Genomic DNA, 20,339 nt, shown 5'->3' with positions numbered 1-20,339 from the left:
ATCACATAAGAAATCATAATTAGCAGATCACATCTCTGTTCTAATGATACCTACAAGAGTGCTGAGACACTGGTAGTGCCTGACAATCACAGTGTGAGTGTAGGCCTTAATAGCAAGATCGTTATGGGAATATTCTGCTTTGAATGGGATTCTGCCTACAATTTAGAAAATAAAGATGACTTAACATGAATTAGCCCTTGAAAGGGAAGTTGTGCTTCTCCAGTTTCCAATGTGTCAGGCCCCAGATAACAGCTGAATTTATGTATGACCCATAAATACTTAAAATACTATTATTTTATGGTGTAAACAAAGGCGTTATTGAAGCATACTGCAGGTAGCACACTTAGATGTAAGAAGATCAGGTTGTGTTGTAAAATGAGGACACCAGATTCCAGACGGTACATGGATTTTGGACAAAGGGAATGCATCAGTGGTAAAGTGATGAACAGTTATTTTCAAATTAGTCTCTTTCAGGTGGTTTGGAGATCTGGGCTATAGATATTTTCTTCTACATTGATACCATGCTGTTTTCCATCGCTTACCAGTGCTTTTTACTATTCTAAATATTGCAGATAGAAAGTAAAGGGACAAGATGAGCAAGACATGTTGTTCTTGTATCGCTTGGTGCTTTTGAATTCCCGAGTTACAATCCAGCTCCTTTACTGACCTGCCAAGTAGCTTCACCTGTATGTGTCTCAGTTTCCCCGTCTATAAAAGGTGGATAATTAGAGTCACTTATCTGCTACCCAGAGAATTGAAACAGATAAATGAGAGGCAAATTTTAATTAGATAATGCTTGCAGAGGTCTTTTAAACTCAAAAAATTACTGTATGGAGTAAATGATAAGTATTATTATTAATTAACTTTCCATCACAGCTGTATTAGAAATATACTACCTGTACATTATTTCTTAAGGAGAGCAGTAAGCAAAATGATTTAACGATTATGATGTGACTGAAAGGCACAGGAGGTACAGCTTGCATGCTGATTTAAAGAAAAAAAAAAGGGAAAAAGAAAAACTCTTTGGTTTCTTATTTCCTTTCTAATAACAAGTATATTAGCTTCTGGAAAGTGTGTGAGACTTTGGGAACATTTTTGGAAAGAGACAACAAATAAGATAGTGAGGACCTAATGTTACTATGGTCTATATTTTGTTTCCTTCTCTCAGGACCAAACAGAAGAAAAGTGAAAATACATTTACACTTTCCAGTCAGAAAATAAGATCCTGCTGAATGGTGTTTCAGTTCATTGGGAAAATTGTATCATCTGTCAGTGATGCTCAAGAGTCGTGGTCAGGATTAGGTCCTCATCCTGCAGGGTGCTCTAGAAATGCACCGGGAAAGGCAATCTCAGCTCCCCTAAAAGTAGACAAGGATAGGTCAGGACATGTTGGGTGGAGGATAGCACTGATGCTCACCTACTGAGATAAATCTCATGCCAGTGTTACAATGCTAGGTGGGCTGCAACACCAGCAAAGCCCGAAATAATAGCCTCTTCCTGGCTTGCTAATTTGTGTTTCCTGCTGCTATGGTAGTGTTGAAAAAGGGGCGTTGAAGAAAAAGTAGCGGTCTGGTGGAGTAACAAGGAGGCAATAGAGCCATCTTGGGGTGTCAGCAGTGGAAGGAGAGAGGGAGGCAAGAAATAAAAATGCTGTTTTTAAAGTTTCCTTTAAAAAGATTCAGAGCTACTGCATTTTATGATGGATTGTGAGGAGACCAGATTATATGCAGGATGAACACATGATCATTTATATTGCTTACACACAGGTATTTTTTCTTCTTAATGTATGAGTGAAGAATGCTGAAGCCTTACAAAACCACTTGTAACCTTCCTGTTACTACCAAGCAGTTTGCTGTAGATTGAAGTAGGTGTCAAGAAGTGATTAAAAAATCTAGAAATATCTGTTCTGAGTGGGTAGCTTTCTGAAACCACAGAGGTGCACAAAACAAGAATGCTAAGCATAGAGGTTTGAGAGCTACGCATCCATACACTCAGGATCATGAGATCTGAGATTTGTCAGGAGTAAGCAGCATGGACTGCCGGGTTAGTATCAAGGTCAGAGGTGTGTGGTGGTACAAAGCTTCTGGTTTAAGTGTCCATTTTATACAGGGAGAAGCCTTTACTGGACCATTAGGGACAGGCAGGAATACTTTTCCAAATGTGCATGGAAGATATGTAGGCAGTATCTTTCTGCAAAGTCCTGCTTCTCCTAACATCTCTGACTACAAATATAAATTTAGATGGAAGAACTCAGAAGATCTCAGCACTTTATGAAACTATTTCATAAGTAATGTTACCTAATTTTCCAAGTGACACTGAATATAATAGACTCCAGGGAGATGAGTCCTTTCCCATTGTACAAGAAATGGTTCTTAATTATCCTTTACTGACAAAACTAACAAGAACTAAATCAAATGGTATTGTCCTGACCTTAACAACAAACCTCCACCACCAAAAAAAACACCAAACACTTTCATATCCTGGATCCACTGAAATATAATAGCTAGGTAGATGTTTCTATATATATTGGATTCATTGCATTTTTTATCTGACTCTTTGTCCAATATTAAGGTGGTTTATTTGCAAGATAAATATTGGGGTGAAGGGTTCAAATCATGTGGGTTAGGAGGATAAAATCATAGGCTTTTCAGTTTGCCACTGTGACTCAGTGTTCCTGTACTGTCTGTCTATTGATCCACTCAATGTCATTCACCCGCACAAGTTCCTAATGTTAAATTCAGGTGAAAAAACAGCAGCATTGTATTGTGTCTTCCTTATGAAGAAGAGATGATTATTTTGGAGAATTTTACAAGAATAATTATCTTTTTCTCTCCACCCCTTTGAATGAGAATGAACAGCAGCAAAATAAACTAGTATTGTAAATTCCAGGAGCTGAAATTGCATCTTTTGGTTGCCGCCTCTATTTTGCATTTTAATGCAACGTTGATGATAACATTTGTCAAAGAAACCTCACAGTCCTTCAGAATCAGAAGGTTCCACAACCACATAATTGGTGCAATGTGGGAAAAATATTGTTTGAAATGTACTTATGGATGCAATTTGCTGTGAAGCTTCTCCCTAAAGTGCATGAATTGTCTCTTCATCTCTGCTGAAAGAAAACTTTATCAGAATAAATCTCCTGCAAGAGCAGATTGGGAACGGATTGAGAAGCTCCCTTTAAAATTTTGTAGTTTTAATGAAGGGAGTGTCAAGTGACTGAGTATAGAGATAGGTCTTGGTGGCCCTGACCAGGTGCACCTGTGGTCTCCACTGCCCAAATCCTTTGCCCATGGGCCCAGGAGCTCTATCTGAGCTCTGTGCTGGCTGTTCAGTCCCTGCCTGAGCTATGTTGTAGAAAGGCTCTAACTCAGTTGCTGCTACATCTATGCTTTGGTAAGAACCATAGTGATCTGGACCCTGACCCACAGACTGATCTTCTGCCTTGACATCAGACCTGCCTCATCACCCCAAACTCTTCTGATGATCTGGACTAGCGGCTGAACCTGTCTGCCATCTCTGGGCATATCCTGCCCAGATACCATGAGGGAACCCTGGCTCGTGATGCCCTTGCATTTCTGGCTTTGATGCAAAGCTTAGCTCACTTTCTCTTGGGGAGAAACTGGCCTTCTTGTTCCCTGACAGGGAAGGACTAAAGCATTTGAAAAGAAGAGATCCAAAAGAGGATTTTTTGTTAGTTCTTAATTTGCAAGTCTGTGTGAGCTCACTTCTCTGTGTGCAGTCTCCATACAAATCCAATCTCCTGCTCTTCCTAGTCAAGACAGAGGCTTTGATGACATTTTAAAGACTTTTATGCGTATGCTGTGTTTTTTTCCTGGCATGTCCCTTGTTGTCTTGTGGTTGAACTGAATGACTGGTTTCACATTTTATTAGGATATTTGTATTTTCTAAATCTCCAGACTTTCACAGAATATTTTCTTGTGGCATTGTTTGGGGATGTGAATAGGTACATACAGCTCAGAGCAAGATAACCTGGATGTTGAAAGCAATACAGCAATGTTAGCTGAATGCATTAATTTAAATGTCTGGACTGCACTGTATGAACTAGCATTAGTTAGCTTCTTATTTTCACCTTCACAAAATGAGACAAACTGTTAGGTTTCCATGAGAGAGCTCCCATCCAGGAGCAGCATGACTAGCTGGGGCTGGCTGTGCCAGTACTGCTACACGCTGTTTTGTCACTTATCTGCCTGCTGGCCTTTGTGGACTGAGTGAATCCCAGAAGAGCCTTGAATTTGTATTTGCACAGTGGTACTTAAAATCAGGATGCTTCTTGTATTTCTATGTCTAATAGGACCACGGTTTCTCTAGCCTTCCTCATTTTCATAGAGCCTGCTGGTGCATTGCTATGTTACAGGATGTTGTTTAGCACCGTTATATTTTGTACCTGTTCATTGCTGGCATTGGAGTTGCTGTATTTACATGTGGCCTTTCTAGACTTCATCCAATGATGGGATGAGTTTAGAGCCCATCTTCAGTATGAGGTGAAAACTCATTCAGGGTGAAGAGTTTTCTGAATACTTAGTTCTTTCACATCTACTCGAAATGTGCATCTGGGAGTGATAACTGTCCACTTTCTCCTCTTTCTCTTTCTCCAGAAACCACTACTGCTGCAGCACAGCTGCAGGAGGACGCATGAGAGGAAAATATTACTACACACTCACCTTCAGCATTAAGTTCCCTCACAAAGATGATGTCTGCTACCTGGCCTACCATTACCCCTACACCTACTCCACAATGATGGTAATGCTGATATGTCTGTCTAGATAAGCTAATAGACCTGACAGATTGGAGCTGCTTGGACATGAGAAGTCTTTGTGATAGCATAGAGGTCTGTTCTCACAAGCAGCTTTTTAACTATCATGATGCTCTCAATGCCTTACGTGCAGCTGTAGCCTCTGTCAGCTCTGGAGCCCAGAATGTTGTAGGAGAAAATAATTTTTGTATGGGATAAGTTGGAGTGCAAACATAACAGTCATAAAATGTCCTAAAATACAAGACAAAGATGTCTCTATTTGCTTGGACTTGCAGTATCCTCCTGAGAGAAGCATAGATCTATAGCTAATGGCAAGTAAGAAGTGAAGGATGCCCACTCCCGCTTCTGCCAGAAGATAGCAGCTCAGCTTTCAGAGCTACACCTGCAAGTAGAGCAATAGCACAATGCTGGGCCTTCTTCAAATATTCTTTGTCAGCTATTTCATCTGTGCCAGTTGGAGTGTCAGGAGGCATTTGTGACATCCCAAACCAGTGCTGTCAATTTGAAAACTAAAAGAATATGAATCCAAGGCATAAATTGTATTAATTAGTTTTACTGGGCTTATTTTCCGTGGAAGAATTTGTTTTCTCCAGCCTTTTCTGGCTGGGAGTGGATGGTAGAAGAATATTCTGGGAAATGCATCAAATGCATTTTCTCAGATTGATCTGGGAGAGCCCAAGGCCTAAAAGGAAGGTAGAATAAAAGAGGGGAAATGAATGGTTTTGGAGGTTGCTTTGTGACTTTCTTGCTGTTAAAGTTGAGAAAGATATTGCAGAAAATGAAGACATAAGATTCCTGGAGATCAGTTCCACCCGTGGCAAAAAATAAAAAATAAATTGTTTTTAGTTCTGGACATCTAGTGACAGTGTGGGTTGGTGAAATATGGGCTTATTCTAATTTTTACAATGATACCAGTTTGCCATTATCAGATATGAAAGCATACACAGGCTTTCAAAGGAGACTGTCCTCTCTCACTTAGTAGCCATGCAGCTTTGTATGCTGCCAGCATAGCTTGGATTAGATTAATTCCCTCTCAAAAAACAGTCTCTTGTCAACTGCTTTACATCCCATTATGGATGTTCAAAGAAACTGCTTTCAATAGCTGGGAGAAGGCCAATCAGGCCTTCACAGTCCAAGCTATGCCTGCCAGCTCACTTCTCATCAGGCTTACGGGCACCAGCTATTCCTCTGAATCAATGAGGAGGAGAACATGCCCTAGTTGTGGGTTTTGACCTATAGCCTTAAAGACACATATATACTGCAGTCTGCAGGGTTTTACAATTACAATTGTAGTACTGAAGAATTGGGTAGACTTATTCACCACCATACTTTATTATGGAGATGCAGTGCCTCATCACTATTTTACTGTTATTGATTTCTACCTTCTGCTGGCACAAAAGCAGGGGAGACTTGGAGAATTTGTATGCTCTGGGAATCCCTGAATATCTCACCTACTCTGGGATGAATTGAATAGAGATGAAAAAGATGTTATTCCTAGACTTGCAGGACCAAGTCTTGAAGTATTTCACTGCCTCTTCAAATAAAATGCTTATTGAAGTTCAAGGAAATTTTTGCCCCAGGAAAAGTTTAAATGAACTCAAGCTCAGTAAGGACCATAAAATTTTGTAAATGGGAATTATAAGTGGAAAAGATTGATAGATTGTTCTGTCCAGCTCTTTATCCAAAGCAAAATTGTTGCCTCTAATATTTCTAAATGGCTTATTTGCTTGGACTAATTTAAAATGTCTTGAGTGATGCAATTTGCACATTTCCATGTTACTTTAATTTCCACAGTGAATAAGCTAAATCAGGTTTGTGCACCAGTGGATCTTATTTTAAATCATTTGTCCACTGGTGAATATGTTGGTTTTACATATCAGTAATAAATTAAAAGTGATTAGGTACCCAAGGGCCCAATTAAATACATAATGCTTTGGGGAAGAAGATAAACTTGGATATGAAGTTAGTAATTTGGAAATGTTTTTAAATATCATATATATTTAATTGTTACAGGCATGTTTACAGGAAATACATATTGCGGAATCCTATTTGAACTGGATGCACTCTGCAGTTCATTACTTTTTGTCCATTAGTAATTATATTTATTTTATGAACTGTAATTTATCAATTTTTTCATCATAGTGTTAATTGTTTAGATATTTAGCTGAAAACTCTATGACAGCTATACCCAATTAAGTTTCACTGGGTACCAGAAGCATAAGTAAAAGATGAATATTGAGTTCTCTGTATCTATGTGAGATCTTTAAATGAGTCTAATAATTGAATTTACTTTATAGAGCAGTACGTTAATTATTTTATGACACAGATGACTCTAAATTTCAGTTCTGTGTTTTCTTTCAAAAACGCTGGGAAAAGCAGTCTGCAAGATGGTAAAGTTCAAGGTTTTGGGAATAGAAATAATTTGTTTCTTAAACATTGGCTGAAATTTACCCCTGACTTCTAAACACAAAAAATTACCAGGTAAAGGCTGTTCTGTGAACTGACGCATTTTAGTTAAGATTATTTTAGGATGAGCGTGCATACTGCAATGTACCTGTTTCTTCCAGTCTAGAGGCAACTGCTGCTCCACAACAGTTAGCGACACTGCAATGAGATTACTTACCGTATTATTGCCACTTGCAATTGCAACGTAAACAGGGAGAGAGAGCCACTGAGAACTGCACATCATCTGGTGTGTGGGTGGTGAGCGGCTATGTGTCTAATGAGGCGATTAAAACTAGTTCCAAAAAGATTTAAAAGATTTTTTTTTTTTTTTTTTTTTTTTAGGCTGCCAATTCGTTTTCTCAAATTTCTCAGGAAGGTTTTTTTTTGTAAGAATTATTTAGAAGTGACAACCATAAACTTTGGGGGGTGGGGGATGGACAACTTTTTAAGTAACTTTTTGGAAAGATGCTCTTACTCACTTTCCCCAATAGTGGCTGTACAAAACTGTTTTGATGTAAACTTTTGACTGCCTCTGGTCTGGACTTGTTCCTGAGTCTCACTGACATATGCTTGACAGCTAACCAGTCAGTTCTATAAATACTGAAAGAAAGACAATATTTCTCAAGTTACATGATCCCTAAGAAAATATAAGGAGTATGCAGTTCTTTTATGGACTTCATGCACACATAGAAACCCATTTTTGCTAATAAAGAAAAAACCTAGGAACAGTTCAGGTAAAATGATACATGAGTAATAGACCTGTGCATCTTCAGTGAACTGGGCTGTGTTCTGAATGGCTTATGCTTACTGAAGGTATGTTAAAGGAGATAGTGTTAACTGGCATAAGAGAGGAGCTGGTAAATTAGCAAGAGATGAAATTGGTACCAATAATCACATAGAGACAGTGGAATAAAATCAGTTTTTATAAACCATGAACTCATAAATCTGTTTTCTTGCTTCTTTCTTAGGCTCATCTTGACATTCTGGAACAAAATAGGAACCCCAAGAAGGTTTACTGGAGGAAGCAGACGCTCTGCCAGACGCTAGGAGGAAATCCATGCCCATTGCTCACAATCACTGCCATGCCAGAGTCTAAAAAAAGCGATGACTTGGAACAGTTCCGTAAGTAGCCAAATGAAGCATTTAAAAAGAAGCTGGTGACGTGTGGTCATGTAAGGAGTGGCAGTGACAACCTGTTTTGTGGATATGTTGATTTTCTTGCTTTTCTCATTTTGAAAAAAAAGAAATATAAATATAAAGAATAACAAATTACAACACTTCTTTTAAATGACAAATTTATATGGAGGAGGGAGAGTACCTAACATCATTCTTCACTTCAATTTTTCTTTAATAATCTGAAACAGAAAGTTCAGTATCAAATATCTCCAATGTCAAGAAACTTCTCGAGTAACCAATTCAAAAAGAAATTTGAAATTTTTTTGTTGTTGTTGTTGCCATTCCAAATTGAAAATATTTATTTATTTTAAAGTTTCAAACTTGCCAAAGAAAAAATACAAGATCATTCTTTCCCAGATGTATGTAGTAATTGAAGTGTCCTGGTCAAATTCCAGATCCTCCAACATGCCTGGTAGCTCCATCTGGACATACTATGGCTTCTTGCATTTTGTCAGTCTTAGCTGATGATGTGGTAACTATAATAGCTGTCATGTTATATCTAGAGATAGTTATTTTTTGTTGTGAAAGTCAAAGATTTAGATCTCCAGTGGCCTTGATTAACAATGTTAAGCTATATATGTTTCTGTAATCAACAGCAAGTGACAAGAAGATTCTGTTCAGCATCACATTGGATTAGCTTTGTCTTTCATGTCTAAATGTCAGACTACCTATATGTAGGTTGACATAGAAGGGAAATTTTTTCCTGAGTCTGAAGCAAGGCAAAAACATATTTTTTTTTTTCTGCTCTTCACATATCTGTAACACAGGTGGAGAACACCTAGGGAGTGTGGAAATTTAGATTGCCTTAAATCTCTTAGCTTGTTATGCAAATACATATTATCTCACGGAGATGTTAGGCTAAGTATATCCAAAGAGATTCTGTGTTATGAACAACATTTCTTATCACAGAATTCTCTTTTCAGGGATACGTGGTAAGTCAGACTCCGCACAATGTCCATTCCAAATTTATAAACTAAAAGGAAGCTCACGTAACAGAGTTTGGGGGAAGTTATTGCTGTCTTCCCTGGTTTACGTTAGAGCACAGTGACTGCAGTTATGCTGACATTACAGTATAATCATCCTGAGCTCAGACCTCTTTATAATTGTTGGTAAGTTTTCATTCAGGGAGCATTTACATTAGAATTAGCATGTTTCTGTGCATGAATATAGTTTCCTAGGTTGAAATTTTAAAGCAAAATGGCAACAAATTGCCAACTACAGCCTACATGGGAATTCATAAGATGCTTGCACATAAACGGCCTTAATGGTGGGAACTGGAGGCAGTGTCAGAGAAAATTGGATCATTGGCACTGGTATTATTAGTAGTATTTACATTACAATATCACATACAGCACTCGACTAGGGAGTTTGGCTGTGGTGGGTGCTGTCCATGCTTAACAGGAAGAGAAAATTCCTGCCCTTAAGCACTTTTGTTCCATGATAATAATGGTACAGAACAGAAAACCAGCAGGTGGGGGTTGTGGTGCTAGAGGGTGGTTATGTAAAGAAGTCTTTGGCATACTGCAGATGGTCACCTGGTTAGATGTTAGCTGTTGACAAAAATTTTCAAACCTCATGGCAGACAGCCTCAATAGGGCAACTGAACGTAAATTGGGATTAAGGGTTGGAGCCATGCAAAAGAGACATGCAGTGAACAATTTTTTTGTCCAAGTAAATATGCTTTTCCAATGAGGGTGCAAAGTAAAAGGTAATGGTTGGATTTATCAAAGCAAGGACTTGGAGTGGGTCAGTCACATGATACGTGAATGTGCTGACCACTGGATTAAGCACTGTTGGTTTTGATAGGACTGCAAATTCTTGCTTTTCTGACATAGGAAACTTAAAAAAATAATTGAAAAATAAAACAAACAAACAAAAAACTAACAAACAAAAACAAAACTTCAATTTTCCAAAACAGAAAACAATGGTTTTGCTTTCTGACCAATCCAACATTATGCCAACATCTGCAGATATGCAGACATAGTGATCAAGTTAAAAACTCCAGAACAAAATCACCAGACTGTACCAATGGAGGTAAAGCAGGAATAACTAAGGATGCTTCCACCTTTGGTGCCAGGCACCAGAGGGAACTGTAACTGCATATGGTATTACTGTACCAGACTGTATATCATCTTACAGTTCTTGCAGACCTTGATCTGAAACCTTATTGTACCAGGCATGGTACACTGGGGAGAATGATTGTCCTTTGTGTATGCAGGACTTACAGCCATGTATTTGTGACAGTTGAAAGGTACAGACATACTGAAATGAGGGTTGTGAGGAAATGACAACACCATATTGACCAGTGCAATCATACCCCCCCGAAGTTGCACTGCTTTTAGGGAGTATTATGAAATATATGTGACAGGAGGCATTACCTTTTTCTGGGGCACTCTGTCCCCTGAGAATGCATCTTTCAGTGCTGAAATAGTGTCTGGCAGGCTTTCAGAAGTCACTAACCTGTCTGGAAAGGCAAGGTTTGCACAATCCCAGTGCAGTGTAGGCTTGGATACTCATTCAGTACAGATTTACTGAAAGATTCATGAAGGATTTGTGAACATTTTGGACAGGTCTTTATTTTGAATGCCTCAGGATATTGTGATATTCACCATTTGTGTTTAAATTCTAGTTATGTGGCTCAAGTCCTTTTTATTTTTAAGAGAGAAATACCTCCTGGTTTGTGATCCTACATGAATTCAGTAGGAACTCATAGTTCTGACTGAAATTCCATGAAATTATGTGCCAGTAAACTCTTCTGCTGGAGCTTTGCAAGGAAATGAGATTGACTTCCTAAATCTCTCTATGAACCAGTTGAACTCAATCAAAGCAGAATGTGTACAAACCCAATTGCCTGAACTGAAATAGAAATTGTCTGGGGGAGAGACAGTGTCAAGGAAAGGCAACACATTTTCTCTTAAGTTTCCAAAACTATAAATGTAAACACCAATACTCTTAGGTGATGAAAATATTTGTTGTTTCATCAAGTGGAAGAACAGCAAGCGCACCATGTGTTTTATGCTGTGGGGATGCCTCCAGGCAAATGTGAATAATTATATATATACTTATTTTGTATAAGCAGCTTGGATAATTATGGCTTTGGGGGACGTATTTAGCTTAATTTGTGCTGCTTTTTGTGGCTTTGATCAACAGTTGCTTCTTAGCTTCCTCATCGTCTACGACATGGCCTTCTCTCTATGAATTGGGTTGGTTGATGGAGGGGCCTGTTTGTCAATATTTTCCAGGCTGAAAACATAACTCAAAAGCAACAACTATGAGGGAATCAAAGGATGGAGACATTCTCAGTAGTAACTCTCACTGCTTTGTACAGTGTCTATGCATATGCATTTCAGCTTGAGAAGTGATGTGTGGAGCTCCAGCACTGGGAAACTTGGCACACGGGTGATGAATAAAAATTGATAGCCCTTGTTCTTTCCTTCTGTTTCCAGAGTTCTGTACAATTCATAGTTCTCATGAGCTATAGCCGTTTTACTCTCCTATCAAATTTGTTATTTCTGCTTTGTACATTCGTTAATCTGTGCCTTGAGAGGTTCTTTTCAATAATACCAGTGGTGCAGGTAAAATACAAAGCTCTTCAGGGCTTCATAGCCATTGCTCGTGATTGTACTTTTAATACTCTAAATCCTTCTCTAGTATAGATGCATGAGGAGTGGGAAACATCACTGATGAAGAGGCATTGGGTGAGGAGTGCTGGGAGGAGACCATGATACTCCTGATAGGAGCTCGGTGAGGAGGAGTTATTGCACTACTGGAGGTGCTGATAGAGTGGGAGCGACCCAGGGATGATGAGGGCATGGCATCTTCTGTGTCAGCTGTGCTTTATTTTCCTCGCTCGACTCTTTCAGATTGGTCTTGTCAGGCTTTTGATTAATGTGGCCCTAGGATGGTTAAATTTGTCTGAGTTAAATTTATTAATGTGCACCTTGTTAATAGGAAGCACAAGCCGTGCACGCTGACAGGAGCTGCACATTCACCGCATACTAAAGGGAAGAAAAATGGGCTGCTGTTTTTCTTCATTATGCGTAGTTTATGTGAGGCTTTGATATCCACATAGGCTCCTTTCTCATTCCTCTCTATCTCCTGTTTATGTGATGGTGGTGTACTGAATTATTTTTATTAAATGATCAATTCTGAAACTGATATGAGGAGAGAAAGAAATAAGCCAGGTACTCTTTGACTCCCTTTGTTTTGTATCACTGTCATACAACATCTCAGATACAAACAGCACAACAACTTCTCTTCAAACTTAATCAGTTTGTTGTTATCTGTGTTTTCCATATTCCTCCTTCCTCCTTCTTTTTCCTTCTCACAGAGTTACACTCTGCAAATTTGGCCTTCCATATTATGTACAGAACTTTTCTTCAGAAGACTGTAGCTCTTCTCAGAATTATTTAAAACATAAAACTAAAACAGCATTCTGCAAGCTCCCGTGAGCGTGGTGAGCTAGTACACCATGCCTGCCTTGGATATTGAATCACAACTTGTAAACCTTTTGAAAATGAGAGAAGTGGAAAGAATGGCTGGGTAGGCATTTACTCTTTGGTGACTTTGCTTGTGACTGTGTCAGATCTAGCCTTAGACATTGCCTGATGAGAGGGACTTTCCAAGAAAGCAATTCTCAACATCTTTCAGGAGTGTTCGTAAATGCAGAAGCAGCAAGAATGACAAAGCTTCAAATATTGGTGCTGAGTCGCTGTTTAATGAAGTTTATTGGAGCTTGTAGAGCTCTGATTTTCTTGGGCTTACCCTACATAGTCCCATGAAGATGGTGCTAACATCATGTGTGTACTTAATAAACCCTTAATTCACAGTGTTATGTATTCCAATGTGCATTATGTGTCTGTGTTCTACCAAACCTCTCTGGCAGACAAAGTTTGCCACTGCAGTTAACCTAAGTTCAACAGAAAGATCTCTCACTCCTGAAAGACCTCTATTATTCCTGGTTCTTGACTTACATGCTCCATTTTTTAATGGATACAGACAATTGCAAATGTTCAGTTAGTGCCTAATCTTATCATGGTTTCTTATGTGTCTTGCACAGTTGCCATTTTTTTTAGCAATGAGGTATGCTTGGCCTAGCGTAAAATAAAATAGTGTGCCTGTCATAGCGAAGACTGGTTTGTGACTAGAATCTTGTACAAGAATCTGTCAGAATCCAGTTCATCTTTCACACCAAAAGCAGAGTTTACCAGCTTGGCAGGTAGAACAAATGTATAATTTCTAGGCAGATTAAATGAACTCAGTCAGTAGTCTCCAGGAGATGATGAACATGGTAATGCACATTGACTCTCTTTTAGAAAAGAACTGCGCTTTAATGAAAGATTTTCCGTAGCTGGAACAGCTATCTGTGTGCATAGCATTGTACAACTGAGGCATTAAAATGTTTAAAATATGAAGGCTTAACTTCATGCCTTCAAGATACCCATAGCGATGATGGAATGATTCTTTACCTCTTTCTATTCATTCAGTGACAAGTGATGCTTAATTATGACTGGAAGAGAACTAATAACCTGAAGTAGTCAGTATAAATATGAAGGCAAATCAGAAATAAAGTGGGTACAGTGGCATTTTCTATAATCCACAACCCTGAGCTTCTGAGCCCAATTAAACGATTAGGAAAGCAAAGCTGAAAACTGGTTCTTTTCCTGCGATAAGCAGGAGCCGATAAGACTGTGAAGGACAATGAAGGTGATCTGCAAGCTGACAAGCCCTTGCAGACCATAGGATACTATTATGAATGGCAGAGTAAATGGACAGATTGACTCTTCAAAGCGTAGGTAAAACATCTAGCTAGTCATGCGTGGGTGATGATGAAACTCTATTCTGTAAAGAAAGAGCACACCAGAACATTGTCAATGTTAAGAGTGACTGAAATGAAATCACCAAATGCAAAAGGAGTGATCGGAGAAGGCCTGTTTACACTGCACTACTGTTCTGAGCTTGCTGTGTGCATGTTTCTCAGGGGGTGTTTCCTTGGCTGTGCAGTGACATGGTGTGGCTGTGTTAGCACCCTTCTTTAGGTTGAGAAGGGGAAGGGGAAGATATAACTGAAGTGGTGTAATAGTAGCACAAACTGGAGTGGTGCCTAATACAAGGGAATAACTGAAACAGTGAAAAAGAAATTCCTTAAGGACTGAAGATTTTGGTCGTTCTGTGGTTGTACAGCAGCATGCTCCTGACTGATGACCACCATCATTACTGCATTCTCAGCTCAAAGGCATGAACATCTTATATTGCTGTGGGGGTTAATCCTGCATCCATTGAGAATATAGGGACTTTGTCACTTCTGCAGAGTGGAATGGGGCAGGCCTGGGTTATGGTATAAGGAAGTATAAAGTATAAAGGAAGTAATTGGAAAGCTCTTCATGGCTGGCTGTACTGTTGTGACTCCCATTAATAATAATGATTATGCAGTGTGTTACAAGTATTTCCCCTATGCACCTGATGAGCGTCCTTGAAGCAGTTTGTGCAGTGTTACAGAGCTGAATGTCCTAGCTAACTAGCAGCAGTGGTGAGGAAAATTAAACAAAATATGACACTAGTAAATAGATTTACATCTGTAACTGCTGTCGCTTTGAGTTGCTTTTCAGTCATCACATGTCCTCTTTATGCAAGGCTGGGGAAACCATTACGGGTATTATTATAAAGAGACAATGACACCTCCTTTACCAAAATGTAATCTTTATGAGAGTTGGGACACATTTTCTGCCTGAACATGTTTCTGAAGATGGAAAGAGTAATATTTTTGGAATAAGGAATGGAAGGATGCTTCTGCCGTTCAAATCTCCAGTTGCTCCTAGAACTAGAATGAGGGATAAAGTGAGGTTAATGAGGTGTGTTTACTTGGTCTCCTCTTAAGCATAAGGAGTCAAAAGACATGGTTGCTGGGAGAAATATTCTAACATTTCTTGGTTGGCTTGTATTAGCTAGTTACATGGTTGCTTTGCAGCTTTGATCTTTTCTCAAAAAGAAACAAACCCCTTTACCTTTAAATGTAATTTGCAGCAGAGAACAATTCCTGAACAAAGAACAGCAAAGGATGTGAATTGCAAAGGCCACTTGTGCAGGATACTGGGAAATAATGATCATGTGGAAAAAGTACACAGTTTAATTAAGCACATTGATTAAATCAATATGATTCAAATACCTTAGTGCTCCAATCAGCTTAATCTCATTAAATGTAATTCAGGCCTCGATAATTGATTAATAATGCATTATAGTTTATGAATTATTGACTTCAAGTTATAATAACTGTGCCTACTCCCTGCATGGCAGCAACCAGTGTTGCATGTTAATTATTAAAGACTCATGCTCTGTTCTCTTGAATAACTTTTTTAAAGCTGGAGATGACACATCTCCTAATGAAATGGGGATCAAATTAGATCAATGCCTTATTGGAGTTAGCCCACCCAAAAGGAAAATGCATTCTTTAAAGGAAGCTCTCATCTAACAGTGCTGAAGTAGGGAGGCAGAATGACCTGCTTTGATTAGTAATGATCTTTCGAGCAGTCAGAAGAACTGCCTGTAGCAATTCAGCTGAAGTGCTAACCTGGCATTGTGCTTGTTGGAAACAGTTCACAATGGCAAGCACATCTGTTGTTCTCTTAATGGCATTGCATTCTGTACTTTCTCCAACACACATACACACGGCATAACCAATGCTCCCGAGCCCTTAGGTCACACCTGTTTGCCAACTATTCATAGAGCAATTCAGTTTCCAATATTTCTGTCTGGATGCTCAGTGGTTTCTGTGGAAAGGATGAATATGCTTTTATAATAGTGGAATATTCCTTTAGTGGTAGTTACCCATACTCATGGCAAGGGAGTTGCAACTAGATGATCTTTAAGGTCCCTTTCAACCCAAACCAATCTATGATGATAATTGCAAGTGTCATACAACAAAAAGCACCATTGCTACTACTGATGAAAGTCTCAGGGAAGAAACCAATACTTTAAGAAAGCCTCAGCTCCTGAAGTAGAGGCCTTCTATTAAATGACATTTCCATTGAATCTGAACAGAAGATATTGTCTCAGATTGTCTTTCTGCCTACTTAGGTACTTAACGTGATCCAAATTGCAATTTTATGCAGAGAAGTCCACGAGCATTACACTTCCTTAAAGTATTCCATTTATGGAATATTTACTGCTTTTTTATTTCATCTCCTTCTTTTCTATTTCTATTCCTTACTTGTGATTATATTTAAAAATGAACAGATTTTATTGTGTATAGAAATTGAATGAGAAGATTATAGCAAACTGTGGAGGGGAAAAACAAAATATTTTTGCTTGATTCTTGTGTCTGCAATAGTGATTTTTTTTTTTTTTATCTGCATATCCCCTTGAGTTGAAGATTTATTCCTAATTTGTGGAGGTGCTGGTTTCTCTCTTGCTTTGTACCAAACACTTTGTTTTTGGTGACAAGAAGTCAGCTGTAGTGAAAACTGTGATTCTGTTTTAATGCAGTAAAGAATGGATGAATAAGGATGTCATGTATTCTGCAATGCTAAATAGTTACAGAATTGTGAATATGAACTTTTTCTGCTTGAATAGGTAGTTTGTCAGGCATCTAAAGCCAAAGTAAAGCTCTCTAAATATGTAACACCAGCAGTGTGTGCTCTAAATTTTTCAAGATTGTCTTTCAATTTGAAACATCTTTTCTTTCTTTTTTTTTTTTTTTTTTTTTTTTTCTTTTCTGATATCCCAGTCATAACAACATGGCAGCCCATTGCAATGCCCTGAATGGTGTGCTATTTACAGACAAATTTCTGCAAAATTGTGTTCCTGTTTGAATATTCAGTCTGCAACCATAAAGGTGGAAGCTGGTTGAGTGGAATATGAAATTTGTGAGATAGATTTGGGACTGTCTGCGGACTGAGGCCAGTGTTTTTCATAATGAATCACTTGTTCTTTGACCTCCAGCATTCGGTGGGACTCACTCAGCTAGCACAGCACTGATGCCACGGTCAGCCTTCTGTGAGTTTGGCAAAATACCTATTAACATATTGAATCCAATGGTCAAGACAGCAAGCAGAGCACAGAAAACACTGAATTGAAGATCATGAAAAATGTGCCTTGGAGCATAAGCAACTAGCAATGTTATTTTGCAAAAGGAGAAAGCAAATAGTGTAATCTCTTTCCTCTCCCACCCTTTGTGCATGCTAGTGGGACAACTATCTGAAGTGAGATAATTTGTGCTGCTATGGATCTTCTTCATTCATCTCTAGTTTTTCACAGTGGTGGTGTGTGTCTGTGTGTCATTTTTTTATTATTATTATTTTTAAAAAGAACCTTCATTCTGAAATTTGGAGATTTGTTCTAAGTTCCCTTCTTAGTAGATTGTGCTATGCAGTTTTCTTCCCTTTCTTTAATTTTTGTTCTATTGCCCTTCCTTTTTTTTTTTTTTTTTTTTTTTTTTTTTTTTTTTTTGAATTATTAGTCTCATCTTTGTCCTAAGAGACTTGTAACCTTTGCATATCCTTTCCAGAGAATAAATATTGTTATTAACAGCATTTTCTGGAATATGAGTTAGCAATGTCTTCTTGGTTGGTACAGACTTGGGCTAGAATATCAGTAGCTCTCAGCACTGTATATGCCCCATTCTTCCAGTGTATCAGAGCCTTTTCTGAAATGTTAATGAATTAAACATCTTGAAAATCTAAATCAGTACATAACTGTCATAATTATTTTCATTAGTGATTTGTTTTTAAATGCCTCTGAGGTGCCTTCTCGCAGGTGCATGGTACAACTTGGATTTTTGATATAAGGCATTGAAAATTCTGAATGAAACTGGAAAAGGTTTGGGGGAGTTCATGCTTATTTCTTATTGCTTCAGAAATTTATAGACAGCTGTTTGGAACACACCTGTCTTACAACACCCCTGTGTCCTAGCCTTGCTGCAGTGGAGTTACAAGATTCTATCACAGTAATAGGTTGTCCAAATTCTCACCTTCATAAAAGGGGGAAAAAATAATTCATCATCTCTCCCTTAGGGGGAAAGGCTTCAGAAAGACCTGCAGATGCTGTGCTTCCAATGGTCAATCTGTGTATCTGGTAGAGGTATTGAAATATAGCCCATCAGAGCCTCCAGACAGCTTTTACTCCCTGAAATGGTGAATGAACATTGAACGGCTACTAGGCTTCTCTTATCAACTTCAAATCACGGCATGAAGGAAAGGAAAATTAAAAAAAACAAAAACAAAACAAAACAAAAAAAAAAACACCAACAACACAACAAATGTGTTTCAGTGAGCTGCACATTTCCCCTCTCCGGCTATAAATTCCAGTCACATATGGTACTGTGGGGCATACGCTAAAAGGTCAATGTGGTACTGTATAAATTAGCCAGGGAAGCATTCAAATTGAGTTAAATTTGTTCTCAATGTGACAAAGAGAGGCTCTGTGAGGGAGGACATAATTTTAGGGTCAGATTGACTGCAGACTGAATATTGTTATAAGCAATATGCTTAGAAGGGGTGAAGAGCTAATGCTTATGCCTCAAGGTAAAGCAGAGGTCAGGAAGGGGTTTCTTCCAGCTGGTCACAATGTTGCCCAATTAGTTGTGTCTTTACTGCACAGGTTATTGTTTTTCACCACTTACAGGCTCTACAGCACCTCCTGATACAGGGTAAAGTGGGTTGGCCTGGAGGTAGTTGGGTTTGCTGCTGCACACCTGTTTCTAGCTGACAAAACAATCAGTTGATTGCAGATTTCAGCTTCCTGCTGGAGTTGTGGATGGTACGGTAGTTTGTGGAGCACTTTTTGTCCTTAAAGGCCAGTAAGAGGGACTCATGGCTGCTGAGGTGGAGACTTGCTGTAAGGTAAGAAACTGGAGTTTTGTAGTGGAGTTTTACACAAGCATTGCCTGCGTACAATGTTCTTTTCTGCCTGCTCTGTCTTGTCTGCTATCTGTAAGGCAATTAAGAAGTGCTCCTCTAAGAAAAGGAGATGAGCTGCTGAGCTGTCACAGTGACCAATTGTCCTCCTTTCTGTTTAGTTGTACCTCCTCTTTGCTAAGTATCAGGCAAGCTGTGGTCAGGGAGTGAAGGGCAGGTCAGTTGGCAGGTTGCTCTTGTGAAAAGGAGTAATCCATAGCTGGAAAGCTCACTGAGTGTAGCATATGTATGGGCTGATGTCAGGCTCAAATAAGTGCACTTGCTGTCACAGAGAACGGTGTCTGTCTCCAGTATTTTTTTCTTCGCTGGCCCAGATGCTGTGATTGCAGATTGAGCTAGATATACATTGCTTTTTGGTGCCTGATGATCTCATGGGAACAAACTATTCTTTGACCTGGACTCAGTAATGAGATTGGACAGAGCGGGCAAAGTGTGGACTCTACTACTCTCCTAATAAACTATTGCTGTTGGTTTCGGAACTCAACTTAGAGATAGGTTAGGGGAAGATGGTTAAGTCTGGCACAAACTGTGCTAAAGAATTGCTAGGTTGTGGCAGGAACAATAGCACACCCTGCTTCCAGAGAATCTGCTACTCTTAGATGTTCTCTCACTGTTCTCTCATAATCCAGTGAATCTTGCATTTTGCAGTCTCTAACCATAGGCTTCTGCCATGCAGAGGCAAACACGTCAATATACAGAGCAGGCAGACCACTGGGAAACACTGTGGGTGTCATCATAACTTTCATGTTGTTGTCATCTTTACCCTTTAAATCTTGGCTGACTGGTTTAGAGGGACTGTCTATTGCAACTTACTTTAAACAAAATAAACATTTTTTAAACTCACTTTAAAAAATACACAACTTGTTTTAAAACAAAAAAGCCCTAATACTTCAAGGCTTTGTAAACTTTCTGGATAACAGTGTTCCAATTTCTGGATTTCATGTTAGGAGCTATGTGCTTCTGTCTAATAAAGGCTGACCTAACTAGTCGTGTATTATAAATTACTGGTGTTGTTTGGGTTGTATGGAGCAGCT

At 38.9% G+C, this 20,339-nt stretch overlaps 1 protein-coding gene across 1 annotated transcript in view; it reads left to right on the top strand.

Moving 5' to 3' along the window:
• Window positions 1-20,339, top strand: part of AGBL1 (ATP/GTP binding protein like 1) — a 265,954-nt gene that overhangs the window by 54,918 nt on the left and 190,697 nt on the right. The window contains exons 16-17 of the mRNA XM_032195002.1: window positions 4,617-4,761; window positions 8,188-8,341. Coding sequence (XP_032050893.1) covers window positions 4,617-4,761; window positions 8,188-8,341 — 299 coding nt within the window. The remainder of the gene's footprint in view (window positions 1-4,616; window positions 4,762-8,187; window positions 8,342-20,339) is intronic.

This window comes from Aythya fuligula, chromosome 11, assembly GCF_009819795.1.
Source record: "Aythya fuligula isolate bAytFul2 chromosome 11, bAytFul2.pri, whole genome shotgun sequence".
NCBI classification, from domain to species: domain Eukaryota; kingdom Metazoa; phylum Chordata; class Aves; order Anseriformes; family Anatidae; genus Aythya; species Aythya fuligula.
The sequence above is the reverse complement of the archived record's forward strand: the minus strand, read 5'-3'. Positions and strand labels throughout refer to the sequence as shown.